Here is a 13,920-nt window from a genome sequence, read left to right as displayed (position 1 = left end):
TGAAAGGTGAGCTCCGACAGCCTGTCCGGCACAGTTTACCCATCGAGACAGTGTAGTTGGTCTCAAGCTCAACACAGTCGAGTTTTCCCCACCCTGGGAGGATGATGGGGGCCATCCAACTTTGGAGACCCGCTCGCATCAGTTCATCATGCGATGCCTCACCTACGCAACCCAATCTTCAGAGTATCCGGCTTAATCAACGGGCCAAAGAGGTTGATGTTATCTTCCCTAATATTTTTCTTATTTAGTTGGCCTTGTATGTTGGCAGCGTATGTGTTTGTTTTTTTCCTTGTTCGCATGTGTTTGGGCCGCTGTACGTACCTACACATTTGCGAGTGTGAGCTCATGTAGAGGCATAATAGTTGGTATATATCCTATTAGGGGGACCTAATTACTTTTAATTGGGCCTTCTCCCCTTTATTTCAAAGGGGGAAAGCTCATATTTACCCCTATAAGAGGAGGGGTCACCCATAGGAAGAAGAAGAAGAAGAAAAGTTTGAGAAAAATGTGATTTTTAAGGATTTTTCCTGTTTTTTAAGAGTTTTTTTGTTTTGGTCAAAATTATGAAATTGCCATTGCAACCTAAGAAACCCTCGTCTGGGTCTTCGGAAACCTCCGTCGCCGCCGGCGCTCCGTCCACGACTGCCGCCCCGCTGGGCCACATGTGCTGCCACCCGCTACAGCCGCGACCATAGTCGCCTGCTGCCGCGGCGGCTGCCAAACGCGGCCACCAGCTGCCGCCGCGATCGCAATCGCAACTGCCAGTCGCGACTACGGGCCTTGTCGCCTTCGCACCACCGCGACTACCTTGCTGCTGCCGCTGCGCCTGGCCACCACTGCTATTGTTCAGGGGAAAGGCCCTTGAACAATTCTGGCGTGGGTGAATTTTGTTCATAGCCTTCCCCTTTTTATACTAACTTTGTATAATTCATCATCAGTGTAAGACACCCAAATGACTTGCTAACCACTAATGACACATTATTTATTATATTAATATCATGATAGTTCCATTTGCATTAAACTGATTTTTTATGCGTGATATAATTTTTAGAAAAATATTTTATTTTTGGAATTTTTAGTAGTTTTATCGAATTCTTCAACATCAAATTCATAAATAAATAATTTTATAAGGTAGAAAATATATTTATACAATTTATAAAATTAAATTCACAAATAAAATAATTTCTTGAGTCAGAATAAATAGTTTTAGAATTTTTTGAAATTAAATTCGTAAAGAAAATATGTTTCTAAGTCATTATATATTAGAGAATTTATGTACTAAAATATACTTTCTAGAATTCTTTGAGGAGAAGCTTTTAATTTTTCTGGTTTTCCAAAAACTTTTTAGCTAGACTGAGAATCTATCACTTGGATGAATGAGGATACAGAAAATCAAGTGGTTAAGAATGACTCAACTTCAAATCATGAAATCTAATGTTCCATAAGAGTTTTGGGCTGAAAGTTTGAGGGTAGTTTTTTTATGTACGATGAACCAGGAATCAGTGTTAAATACAATGTTTAAGGCTTCATCACCCGGCACTTGGGGAGCGCCGAGTGATGGTTGACGGTGGTGGCGTGAGCAGGGTAGAGCAGATGAATGAAACACCATTGCTGATTGCGACATATATGCTGGTGGATACACGTCGACGAGCAGCGGAGTGGGTGCGAGCAAAGACCATTTTACCATCACCAGTGGCAATGGAGACGGAGGCATTTGATCATGTCTATCAAAGCCTCAAAATTCCCAACAATACATTCATAATGTTGCTAATTTTCTAAATATGTCTCTTACACTTATGTAGATTTTATCATCACACATAGTTTGACATCTTACTTTTAACTATGTGTAATAATACATTAGTTTCCAAAGAAGTTACTTTATCGAAATATCTCGTTAAAGTAATCCTATGAACACAATGAAGCAATGAAGAAGCAAGCAACTAAATTAGAGCCCCCATTGCTACTTAGATATTTAATGACATTGATATGATGTAGACATAGCTCTATGATTCCAAAGGAGTCACGGTGACGGTCGTAAATGAGCTGAAATTATCGTTTTGATATCAGAAAATAGGATCAGGTGAACATGAAAAAAAAAAACGGTTTATTATCGTTGTTTCTGTGAGCACTATGCAAATACTAAAATACCGGTATTTTGTCTTTTTCAATTTTAAAATTGATGAAAACAGTGTAGATTTACTTTTTTACTCGGTATTATTAAAGAAACGCAAGTTTCGGCGGCAAAACTGTTGCTCTAAGAAGTGGAGTGGGAAGAAATAGAGCGAAGGAAACGGCTGGGGAGATGAGCGACGACTCTCGAGGAGGATCCCCAGACTGGTTACGCAATTTCCAGGTTTGATTTTCTTCGTTGTTCTTGATTCCTGTTGCCTCTGCTATCTAGATAAACCATATTTTGACCAAAATAGAATTCAACTTTAAATGCTAGTTTTGTGGTTCATCGCCGGGTAAGGGTTCAGTTTTCTTCAGATTGACACTTTCTACGGCAGATTTCCGTGTTGAAGTTAATATAGGGTTGATTTTCTTGTCAGAATTATTATGCGAAGCAGATTGAACTCGATGTTTGTTTGCGACTCAGATATTTCAAACATTACTAAAGAATAACCTAGTTTTTTTTTCCAATGGTTGTGTCTATTTTCTTACATTTTCTTTTGATATTCTTTGGTCAGACGCCTATTACTGGCTCCATCCTCTCTTTGTCGTCAGACTCGAGCTCTTCTCATGGCAACAGCTCTAATCGAGATCTCCAAGAACGAGATAAATTGTCAGCGGAGAAGGATCTCGGGAAGAGTTCTATCCTCATTGAAAGTGGCGATGGGGGCCCTGAAGACCCTGAAAAAGGAGTCCCGAAGACGAGTCGAAAGCAATCTTCTTCCAATGGATCAAAGAGGCAGCCGAAAAAAAAAGGGAACTCTGAGAATCATATAACTCCCAAGGCTAACCTGAAGCGAGAGAACGATCATAATCTAGACGAAGGTTTGTCTGCCTCGCAGCCATTTGCTCTTCATTCTGTTTGACCGATCTCAACACTTTGTAATATTTTTTGTCTTCCCATGTTTATTCATATAATTTTCATCATTTTTATGCGCGGAAAGAACCCAGTGATCTGCAAGATAATGGTCCTGTGGAGGATGATGGGGAGAAGCCCATCATTACCAATGTAAGTTTTCTTAAAGTCACTGTCATCTCTGATCGAATCGTATCATCGTTCATTAACTGCTTAAGCTTTCTCTGATATTCATGATATTTGGTTAAAGTCAGATAATGAAGTTGGGCTCTTTGATTTCCAGGTGTCCTCAAGGTTGCCCCTAGTGATGTCTGACAAAGTCCAGCGTTCTAAGGTACCAATTTTCGGCAAAAATTCTAACTAAACTATGAAGAGACTGAAGGGATATATAAAGAAGGAAATCTGGATCAGAGGATCAAAGGATAAAGAGAATCTTCAGAAGGCAACTATAAATCTCCTTTTAAATTTTGGCTAGAAATATTCTTTTCTTCATTTCTTGACTTCTGCCTTTTTAATCTCTTCGATTAATTTGTTGCTTGATTCTGAGCACTTCTCTTTGAGAAGTCAGTTGGGGTAGCCTATCAATATGCCGCTGACGCAACCCTGATGGGGAAGTATAGAATGAACGTACTCAACCTGCAAATTTGAAATAAATGAACAATTCCAATAGATCGATCGTCTCAAGGTCTAGAGAGCAGAGAGGTTAGGGAAGTGAGAGAGACATGTTCCCAGGGTCAAGGAGGAGAACGGTAACAGTAAGGGGATGACGAAGGATCATCAATGGAAGGGGTGTTGCTTTCCTGTGGATGCTGTCGTCTGCAGAATGAGAGAGAGAGAGAGAGAAAAGGACATGAGCTGGGTTTCTCACTTCGGTATGCATTCCCTTCCCAAGCTTGACGAGGGGGTTGAAATGCTCCACTAGTGGGCCGGGCCTTCCAATTGGGCCTGCTTTTATCTGGTCTTTCTTCTGTGCATTGATCTGACTTTGGATCATATCAACCCCCGTCACGGAAGTTATGTAATCCCCGCATGAAATTCATCATTTTTATGTAACATCAATAAAAACCAATGTAGAATGTCCTTGGCTCTCATGATGCTAAAAAATTTTGAAAAAATTTTCATGCGAAAAGTCCTGAGTCATCAGGTGGGGTTTGGATCCTCAATGTGTGGTGGGGGTCCAAATCATGATTTAACATTCGGAGTCAATGTTTTAGATCAGTGTGATGTTACTTGTTCTATTGGAAGGCGTTTGCTGCTTCACGCCGACGCTGACTTGTAACTTTTACGAAGATGGTGGCAGACAGTTGACAAAGTGCTATTGATATCGGCCTTGGGCATTGACATCATCATCAACGCCAACTTGACAATGTCATTGATATCATTAACAATTTGTCAACGTCATTGTCATCTACAGTTTGTAAACATGTTTGAAAAAAATCTACAGTTTGTAAATGATAAGGCCGATTGACCTTAACAGTGTTGATGAATTTTTAAACTAGAATTTTATTATGTTGACTACTGATGCTGAAGTCAATGTTAAATCCCCATCAACATTAATGCCTACCATTAACAGTTACTAGTCAATATAATTGGTCAATACCGTCATCATCATCTTCAAAGGTTGATGACAGAAAAACAAAGGTAAGGTGGGCTTGTTGAAAGGAAGATCTAAACATTATTTCCATCAATATAGTCTTCTCCAGGATCATGTGCCCCAATTGGATCAGATTGAGTGAATGGACTGATCTATCGTTGAACAACCCTCTTGATCTTTTGGCTTGCTCATCACCGTCAGGATCCAGCCTATGCGATGAGTCTAATCTTTTGATCAGATTCGCAACTGGATGATGAATCTATCAAATCTTCCAATTAGAGGAGATTCTGTCTGACGTTGACTAAAATGTACCTTATGACTACCGGTTTACCTTTGTATCTGTTTCAATGGTAAGACATCCAAAAAAGAAACTGCATGGATGTGATTGGTGAGAATATCGTGCCCATTTTGTGCTCCTCAGAATTATTTTGTTCTTTGGATGGAAAGCAACTCTACTAAGTCGATTTGAAGGTCTTGGGACAGATGAATACCTGGCACCAATGTGGTGGCTGTCCCAAGTCAGACTCAAGAATGCTCTTAGCTCTTGAAATTTTTGGACAGCAAACCAATTTATGAAATGCTAAAATTTTCTCTATTTGGGGAAACCCTTTCTACTCACATCTGGAACTAATGTGATCATAGAGAATTGTTGAGTTGATTTTGAAAATTTTCTCTACTAAAAAGTCGAATATTTATTTTAGCTGATACACAGGCTCTCCTCACTGATCCCTGCCGTAACTAGCAATGATTGAGATGTAGTTGATTCGTCTGACAATCCAAAATGTACAAGCCTAAATTCCAAAAGCCTCAGTCTAGTGCTTAATGCACTATTTGTTAATATCTCTTTTAGTGATACTTATCAAAATCACAAAAATATTTGATTGACCTTTGATAAAATTGTTCTTTCACGGGTTTTATCAAATAATCAATCAAATGAAGAGATGCATATTAGGTCTTTTCAGTCAATGCAAAAGTGCTTTGCTCCGTTTTTCCTTAAATGCCGAATGGTTCTAGGTGAAAGAAAGCTTTTTATATCCCATTTTTTGGAAACAACAAGATCAGTAATGACTGAGATCTTGAGTCTTCCTCGGCAAGATTTCAGCCAGAAATTGTTCCTGCTCCATCTTGGATCTCTGTTTTCTTCCACCATTTCAAGTTGAGTTCGTTAAAATATCGGTTCTATTGGTTTTGAAAAATAGGCCCACCTTATCTAATTCAGAGACTGAATTTCTCTGCATGAACTTCATAAAAAAGTTCATCATAATCAGACTACATCATCCAATTTTTCAGAGCATTACATCCCATCCCTTCCCATCCCTGGCACAGACGCTGGTCGGGATGTAACAACTCAGATCGCCTCCATCCCAGAACTCAGGACAGAGGGCGAGATGGGAGGGGACAAGGAGATGGGTCCCTTCAACTTAGGGATGTTATTGTATGCATTTTTTGAATATTTTTTCAATCTTAATTTTGTATTATATTATTCAGTCCTACCCTGGATGCTTCCTGGATCCCGTCCAGCCTCATGGGATGCTGGATGGGACAAGATGCAGACATGATAGGATGGGATGCACGCCCCCCAGTTCACATCCCTTGTCGCATCCACCAGGCCAAGATGCCAGTGGGGATGTGTCTTGACCTGACCCATTTTGTCCTGCGTCCTATGTCCGGTACATATCAAATTATACTGAGGACGACAACTGCAAAGTGGATGTCTGATATGTTCCCGATCGGGAGTGTGATTGTTCTGCCCATGTTAGAAGATTCCAACAATGATATTCCAATAACCAAAGATGCGTCCAATGTCGTTTGCTGAGTGACAAGAGGTGGATAGGAGAGAAGTTCCCGCGGTCGAGACGACAGAATATGAATGGTGAGAGGATGGCGAAAGATTGCCAAAGGATTGTTGCTGTTTGCTGGGGGATGATGTCGGGCTTGCAAGCACAGAGAGGGAGAGTCACGACTGGAACAATGCAGAGGAGAGGGAGCTATAGAAACTCACAAAGTGATTTTCTTCCTGCCCTACCTTCAGAGAGGAAGGGCTTAAGTAGATTTTGAAGCGGGCCAGGCCTGCACTTCTGGGGTGGGCTTCTGTCGGATCTTCTTATGGAGATAGACACTCTAATGGATCGTATCAATATCCAGAGCCAATAAGTGTTGACTGTTAAAAGTTTAGTAATTCACTTCCATTCATGATTTAACTCTGTTGAATATGTTCTCCCTTGTAGGCCCTTGTGGAATGCGATGATGACTCTGTAGATCTCAGCGGGGATGTTGGTGCAGTTGGACGGGTTGTAATTTCAGAAACGGGAAGTAGAAGCCACGAAATGCTATTGGATCTGAAAGGTTCCTTCAATGCTCTCTGTCTCGGATTCATACAATCTTGGTCGATTGATGAAATTCAGAAATGAGTTTTATCTAAAACTCAATGATCATTAACTTCCCTTATTCCATGGAAAAAACTTTGAGTAGCTATGCATTATTTTCTAGGAGATGCATTTTTATCATTCAAAGATCATTATGATTAATAATCATCTTGGGAAATGAAAAACTAACAACATACGTTTCTTAAAAAAAAATAAAAATTAACCACATACGAGTAGGAAATTTTCTTTACCAAACGTTCATCGGGATGCCAGTTTTTACATGCTGATGTATTTTCTCGTGTTCCTGCTTCTTGGCTTTGCAGGGACAATATATAAAACTGCCGTAGTCCCTTCCAGGACGTTCTGCGTTGTAAGTTATCCATTTCAATGTGTTTGGTGTGATTCTTACAAAACTGACTTTGTATAACCCCAATGCGTTTGTGCAGGTCAGCTTTGGGCCGTCAGAAGCAAAGGTTTAATTATTTTGGATTTCAGCTGCCGTAAATCCGAATTTTCATTTTTATTTTTTATGGACCAACTTATTTCCTTAATCTTTTCCTTCTTTCTTCCTTTTTCCCGTCTCTTTTGCCTCCTGGATGGTTATCTGTAGAGTATGCATCTTCAAACATTCTATAGTAAGGAATTCTTCAAACATGTTGTAGATGATTTCTCGACACGGTCAGGTGCTTTCTCTCGAAAGATGCCCCTGAAAACATTACTCTATAGCTATAAATCTATTCGTTGGTACTCAGTTTTATGAATGTGGTAACCAGGGGGCTGTTTTCCATCTATATTATATTTGCTCCGCCTTACTACACATATTTTCAAAGATTCCAGATTCTCATAGAGAAGAAAAATGCCATTCCATCTTTTTTGAGAGAAACGTATAAAAAATGCGTTATTTTATATTTCTTCGTTTATAAATACACTTGTTGCCTTTATCTTAGGCCTCTGGTCGTTTTTCCAGACTTCTGGACCTTCTCTAATAACTCTTTTGGAAACGTTGTTATCTTCTCCCGTGACATTTCACTTACTCTCAATCTCGTGAACAAAATAAAATTGTTCAACAAAGTTTCTTCCTGTTTTCCAAACTTTTGTTGTTTAATAACTCGTATACAGTCCCTTGACAATTCATTTTCTCTTGATTTCTTCAGACATTAAATGAAATTTCCTGGAGATTCAACGATTTTTTCTTGTGCAGAAAACTCTTCTTCCTTTCTCATTCTGTCCGTTTTATGCACCGTCATTTGTCGTCTGTGGGTTAGGTGGAGGCTATCATGAATGATTTCATCCAATTAAAGCCCCATTCCAATCTGTTCAAGGCTGAGACTGTAATTGAAGGTTGGGTACTCTCAACCCACATTCTTCTTTCCCTGTAGTCATTTTGTTATTTCTTTTTCAGAGTTTTTAATTCGGCGTATTCCTACTTCCTAGTGATTTATTCCACGGTTGAAATGATCTTCTGGATAAAGTTTTTGATTCAGCCTATTTCCGAATATTGCGCAATATTTTTAGTGACGAAGCGTCCAACATGTAGACTGTTTAATTGATGCTTGGTGGGTCCTAATCCTTGTTTTCATAAGATGGAATATCAACTTTTTCATGAGAATCTCAACGTGGACTTGAATTTTCGAATACACATTTTTCATGAAAAAGTTTCAATATGATCCTGCGGCGAAATGTCGTTCATTGAGGCGTTATTCTTGCAGGCGTTCTTGATGGATTTTCCTTCGACATGGATGATGATCGGGAAGGGGACCCCAAGTCATCCGCTTTTAAAGGAGCACAAGGCGGTGAAAATGATGATCACCCATACGAGAAAAATCAAGGGAAATCTGATAAAAAAGTGGTAAAAAAAAATTCACCAAAAACTTCAAATCATATCCATATTTATTGTTGAACATAAAATATCAGCTCAGTAATCTCAATTAACTGCAACAAGTTAGTATTTGATTTGGCATAGTAACGTCAGTACCATTATTTCGCTTCTCATTTCTCGTTATTTATCTGCGAACTAGGTTATAATTCTCTATAATATTTCAGCCGGAAAAATATATAAACTGGAGAAGCCAAAATTTGATATTCAAATCCTTGACCGAGCTAAAGAGAAGTAGATTGTTTAACATTCTGACAGAGAGTATTTGCAGGTAACCAAACGCAAGAAGGCTACTGTTGCCGCGAAGCCACCAAAGAAAGTCGCAAGGAAAACCCAAACCTTGAGGGAAGCCAAAAACTTGAAGAAGTGAAAAACGTCGACAAATAACCTCACTGGGAAGCATTATTTATTTCCATCACCTAATGAGTTCCTAGATTCATACATGAGCTGATCAAGTCTGGAACTCAGAATATGGTGATCATTGTTGAGAATTTATTTCATCCACAATGTTCAAGAAGGAACAATACTATGATCAAATTTGCTCCTCCAACAAACTTCCATTTATGTTTTCGGTGGAGAAAGGTTTAAATTTTGAAAAATAATATAAAAAACTAGAATCAGGTGAGAGGGATCAGTTCTAGAAATTCATCACTTGTCTTCATCTTCATCTTCATCATCATTAACTTGAGATAATTCTTCACTTGGCGCAGAGGTTTCTGGCGTTGAAATCTTGCCGGTCAACGGGTCAACGGCACGTGTGTCACGTGGGCCCCCTTTCCTTGCCATGGAGAGTAAGGGCGGGGGAGGCATCAAACCAGCTCTAAATAGGAGCCGTTGCACCGGATCAGACGGCTGAGCCCCCACTGACAACCAGTACCTAAATCATCAAAGAAGGTCACTTACAAGAAGGGAAGCACTTCTGTAGTAAAATTATCAAGAATTTAGTACATTTGCCATTTTTTGGGATGAAATGATACAACTAACGAAGAAGAGGAATCCAGGGCATGATTGATACTTGTTTATCTTTCTGGGTTAGCATAGTAGTAATAGGGTTTTTCCTTGATCTGGGTAAATTATTTTGCAGTAAAAATCTAGATCTGAAGTAATGAAGAGACGTTTCTGATGCACAAGAGTATAATGATGGAGGCAAAAGAGCTAGCCTATGACTGATCAAGGGAATTGCCAAGGGGGAGAACTGCTAAAATTAAAATTTCAAGGATTTAGTATTTCGGCCATTTTTGGACCCGAATCTGTGACACAAATATATGAGAGAGACATGCAGGAACATGATGACACTTGTTCTATGTCGGGAGTAGTAATAATAAGCAATTCCCTTGATCAGAGTCAGTTATCCACAGTAAATTTTGCAGTAAAAATTTAGATCTGAACCAATGAAGAGGCACTTCTGTTGCACAAAGACCTAAGATTGATGGAAACAAATCATAAAGAGGGATAAAGAACACTGTAAACAGCAAGCAATGCAGAGTAGGTTTCAAATCAACCCACAATTCAGGATCCTGAAACGCGCAACGGAAACAGACTTACTTGACTCTGTCAAAATTTAAGCCCATTCGTTTCCCTCCATCTTGTCCTGCGAAACAACAGCGGATTCAGCCACACGAAAGAATCCGATCAGTCTTCGAGGCGTCAGATTAGTTCCACGAGTTCATCTCAAGAAAGACGAAGAACACGCATTGAGAGAAAGAAAGGGGGGAAAATGGAAGGCTTACCGGGTAGTGGGTTGTAGTAACCGAGCACCTCGAGATGCTTGCCGTCGCGCGGGGAGCGGCTATCGGCGGCCATGACCCGGTAGAAAGGCCTGTTCCGGCAACCTAATCGCGAAAGCCGGATTCGGACTACCATCTCCCCGCTCTGATTCTTATTCTTCTTCCTCTTCCTCTTCCTCTTCCTCTAGGGCTTTGAGAGACTGAAGCGTTGTTGCTCAACTACGTCGTATAATATGTTTGGTGGGTTTTCTTAGTAACTCTCTTGTCTTCGTCTACTGTTTCGGCCCATTCAATTCCTTGGATCCAAGTTTCGGCCCACTATGTGTCTTCCCAGTTTCCTTGGCTCTCTAGAGGATAGGCCAAATTCTGGCAAAATAAAAAAGTTGTATGCATATTGCCCCACTTGGAATATCATCTAGAAGAAAAGAGTTGGATATATATATATATATATATATATATATCGTTCCTCTCCAGATGACTATGGATCTTCTGTGTATTCTGGAGTTCCCCTTTCTCTTTTGGCTTCTTGTTGCTGCATTGTTCCAAGTAAAAAAGATGTTGGCAAAAACAACAATATTCTATAATGTAGAGGGATTTAAAGAAATTTATATGTACATATACATATATATGTGTGTGTACATATGTATCTTTAGTTCTTCAATTGATGATACATGCATGCTGTTTTACAAGAGTATTTTGGGCTTAGAAATATGCATAATGCATTCTTTAGAGATAATAACAAATTATGAGCTGCTTATAAAACCTGATCGTGTGACTATGAAGAGTAAGACATTGGTTATTGAAATGAGAGAAGAGAAGACCATCCATGATCACTCGACAAGTAGCTTTTATTTTCCCACCCAATTGGTAAATCATGGTTTGTACCAAATAATTATTCATCTTGTACTCTTGTCCCCTTGTCCCCTTAATGTCAGTTTTAAAGACGATAGCCATTGATGAAGGTTAGCTTTCATCTCTTTGGGTAAGAATTGGACATCTTGATGATGGTGAAAAAGACGCAAACTTTTCACGCTACAGATTTCAGTAGTGGGCTTTTATGTTGATGTCTTGCCCGGATACTGTTTTTCTTGTGCATTGCATTTTTCCTCTTTTTTGTGGACACTTTCTTTTGGCAATTTTCTTGTATATTTGTTAGCTAATTGCCTTTGCTATTTTTCATGCCTCCTTGTTGAATGCTCCTTTAATCATTTTTATTTCTCCTCGCAGTCTTCCTATGCTGGTTTTAGTTCCCTCCCTCATTGATAGTTATTCTAATCAAAATCCTCCAATGGCACAATCTTACAGTATGAGTAATCTTTGGTACAGATCATGCTCTATTTCATTGAACGACAGGTACACTCTCCTCCCCAGAAGAGCACACGAGACCCCAAGTTCTCTCCCTTCTCCTTCCTCAGTGAACTCATCTCTATTCAACTCAACAGGATTATCTTTATGGCAATGTAAGAGAAAAGTGACATTTTATAAATTGGGCCTATAATGCATGTCTTCATCTCTTTGCATGGATAGAAAATATGATGTTACGTGAGAAAGAATAAAAATTATTACAAATTAATGAAAATAATGATGACATGTATTACAATTATTCTATGTTTATTGGGCAAAAGGAGAGATGTCACCTGATATGCTATGCTGGTGGTGTATTCTTTGTACCATTCTTTTGTGGTGGTTTTGTGATAGATCTGAATTTTTTTTGAACTTTTGAATATGAGGGGACCTGAGCTTATCCATGTGAAATATGTCTCTTGATATTGGGCCATCCCCTAATGCACTTGTGCTGCCCTAGCGGGTCTGTTTTCTTAGGCATGCAACAATCTACCTATCTGCATGCTTGATTTCCTATATGTTTGTCCGTCTGTCTATCTGCTTGCCTGCCTACCAGCATGTCTGTTTTTCTGTCTATCTATTTATCGATTTTTCAGAAATAATTCTATGTTTCTTAAAGTTATTTATTTTCCCATATCTTTTACATGTGACATGGTATTAAGACACCGTGTGATATGCTTTCAAACTTTTTTCGCCTGACAAATTATTTTTGACAAACTTCTCTCGTGGTCATTCATCCCAAAATGCTCCAACCCCAGCATGCTAAAATTCAAAGTTATTGAGTCTTGGTTTTTTCTTTAGGAAGCCAAGAAGATATATCTATCTGTCTGTCTACCTATCTATCTATCTTTTTATTTTTTATTAGAATCTCTAGGTTTTTAAGCATTCATTTTATCCTAGAACTTTTATGTGTGACGTGGTATTAATACATCACAAATTTACCCAAACCTCATTCCTAGATTTATTAAATATAGTTTATATAGAGAATATGAAATGCATGAGGGTTTGAGAATGATTAAATTTTCTGATGAGGAGATAGAATAAATGTCAACGCCATTTATAGACTCAATCATTGGTAAATTTACTTGCGGACTACCGGAGGTGAATTCGATTCATGAAGAACGTAAATCTTAATATCTTCTTGGCATAAATTATAGTGAATTATCTGGATGAGAGGCATGTTCTCCTTCATTTTAAAAACAGAAATGACTTTGAGAAAGATTGAAAACTAAAAGCCAAGTAGAAAGTAGTATCCTCCAATATGTGATCCTTTCACTGGATTCCAACCTTCTTATCATAAGACAAATCATCCCTAGTACCTGTTTGGATATGACATCCAGGCTTCAGATCTCAATTCTTTAATCCTATCCCGTTCCAATCCATAATTCCCATTCTGGAAGATTCATCATCACAAATGAAGGTGTCAGAAACTTCATTAGACCTGGGTATGCCAGAGAATGAGTAGAAATTGACATTAAGAAATCAATTCCTTAATACATCATAATTCAGAACAGCTCTCAGGAACTCATAAAAGCATCTAACATAGTAGAACATAAGCCAATACAATGTGAACCATGCCCGATGATGGTCCATACTATACACAATTTTAAAAATAAACATGAGATCCATATATCTCCCATCTCTAGTTACCCCCATAATTTTGACCTTTTGTTCATGAAAAGTGCTTGATGTGATGATATATATTATATACATCAAGAAAAATAAACCTGGTCCATGATAGATAGAGAACAACAAATCTCTTTCATGGACATAATTCAAAAAAATTGAATTGTCCGTGTGCATTGAAGAGGCTATGCTATTTCTCAAATTACCAAAAAAGGATTTGTCCGCTCCATTGCTAAAAAAATTGAAAATGATGTCAGTTAGAAATTGAAGTATTATTGGTTTACAATAGTTTTGGATTTGATGAAAGATATATGTTGCGAGATATATAAAGATAATGGAGTTGATTTGAATTTTTTTTATTT

General features: G+C 38.6%; 2 protein-coding genes across 3 annotated transcripts; one reads left to right on the top strand and one right to left on the bottom strand.

The window, feature by feature from the left end:
• The first annotated feature begins 2,253 nt into the window (after window positions 1–2,253).
• LOC144705450 (uncharacterized) lies at window positions 2,254–9,886 on the top strand. Of its 2 annotated transcripts, XM_078578132.1 has the most exons (10): window positions 2,254–2,353; window positions 2,688–2,994; window positions 3,114–3,178; window positions 3,309–3,359; window positions 6,848–6,965; window positions 7,309–7,355; window positions 7,432–7,458; window positions 8,251–8,326; window positions 8,695–8,834; window positions 9,133–9,886. In XM_078578132.1, the coding sequence occupies exons 1-10, from the start codon at window positions 2,303–2,305 to the stop codon at window positions 9,229–9,231; spliced, it is 981 nt and encodes a 326-aa protein (XP_078434258.1). In that variant the 5' UTR covers window positions 2,254–2,302; the 3' UTR covers window positions 9,232–9,886. The 2 variants fall into 2 exon arrangements, with proteins under 2 accessions (XP_078434258.1, XP_078434265.1); XM_078578139.1 differs by lacking the exon at window positions 8,251–8,326.
• On the bottom strand, window positions 9,334–10,813 carry LOC144705462 (Ribosomal protein S16 family protein). The gene is made up of 3 exons (XM_078578152.1): window positions 10,592–10,813; window positions 10,407–10,452; window positions 9,334–9,738 (listed from the first exon to the last, which is right to left on the bottom strand). Exons 1-3 carry the CDS (start codon window positions 10,722–10,724, stop codon window positions 9,510–9,512), a joined length of 408 nt encoding a protein of 135 aa, XP_078434278.1. The 5' UTR covers window positions 10,725–10,813; the 3' UTR covers window positions 9,334–9,509.
• Window positions 10,814–13,920: the final 3,107 nt, after the last annotated feature.

The sequence above is a fragment of the Wolffia australiana genome, chromosome 1 (genome assembly GCF_029677425.1).
Source record: "Wolffia australiana isolate 7733 chromosome 1, ASM2967742v1".
NCBI classification, from domain to species: domain Eukaryota; kingdom Viridiplantae; phylum Streptophyta; class Magnoliopsida; order Alismatales; family Araceae; genus Wolffia; species Wolffia australiana.
Note: the sequence above shows the minus strand (reverse complement) of the source record. Positions and strands in the feature narration are given on the sequence as shown.

Bases quoted from the DNA above. Each gene is read 5' to 3' on its own strand.
- LOC144705462 (XM_078578152.1), bottom strand. From the start codon at position 10,724: ATGGTAGTCCGAATCCGGCTTTCGCGATTAGGTTGCCGGAACAGGCCT. The intron at 10,453-10,591 runs GTAAGCCTTCCA...GTTGTTTCGCAG, and splicing joins TTACTACAACCCACTACCCG to GACAAGATGGAGGGAAACGA. The intron at 9,739-10,406 runs GTAAGTCTGTTT...TTGATGATTTAG, and splicing joins TTAAATTTTGACAGAGTCAA to GTACTGGTTGTCAGTGGGGG.
- LOC144705450 (XM_078578132.1), top strand. From the start codon at position 2,303: ATGAGCGACGACTCTCGAGGAGGATCCCCAGACTGGTTACGCAATTTC. The intron at 2,995-3,113 runs GTTTGTCTGCCT...ATGCGCGGAAAG, and splicing joins CGATCATAATCTAGACGAAG to AACCCAGTGATCTGCAAGAT. The intron at 7,356-7,431 runs GTAAGTTATCCA...GCGTTTGTGCAG, and splicing joins CTTCCAGGACGTTCTGCGTT to GTCAGCTTTGGGCCGTCAGA.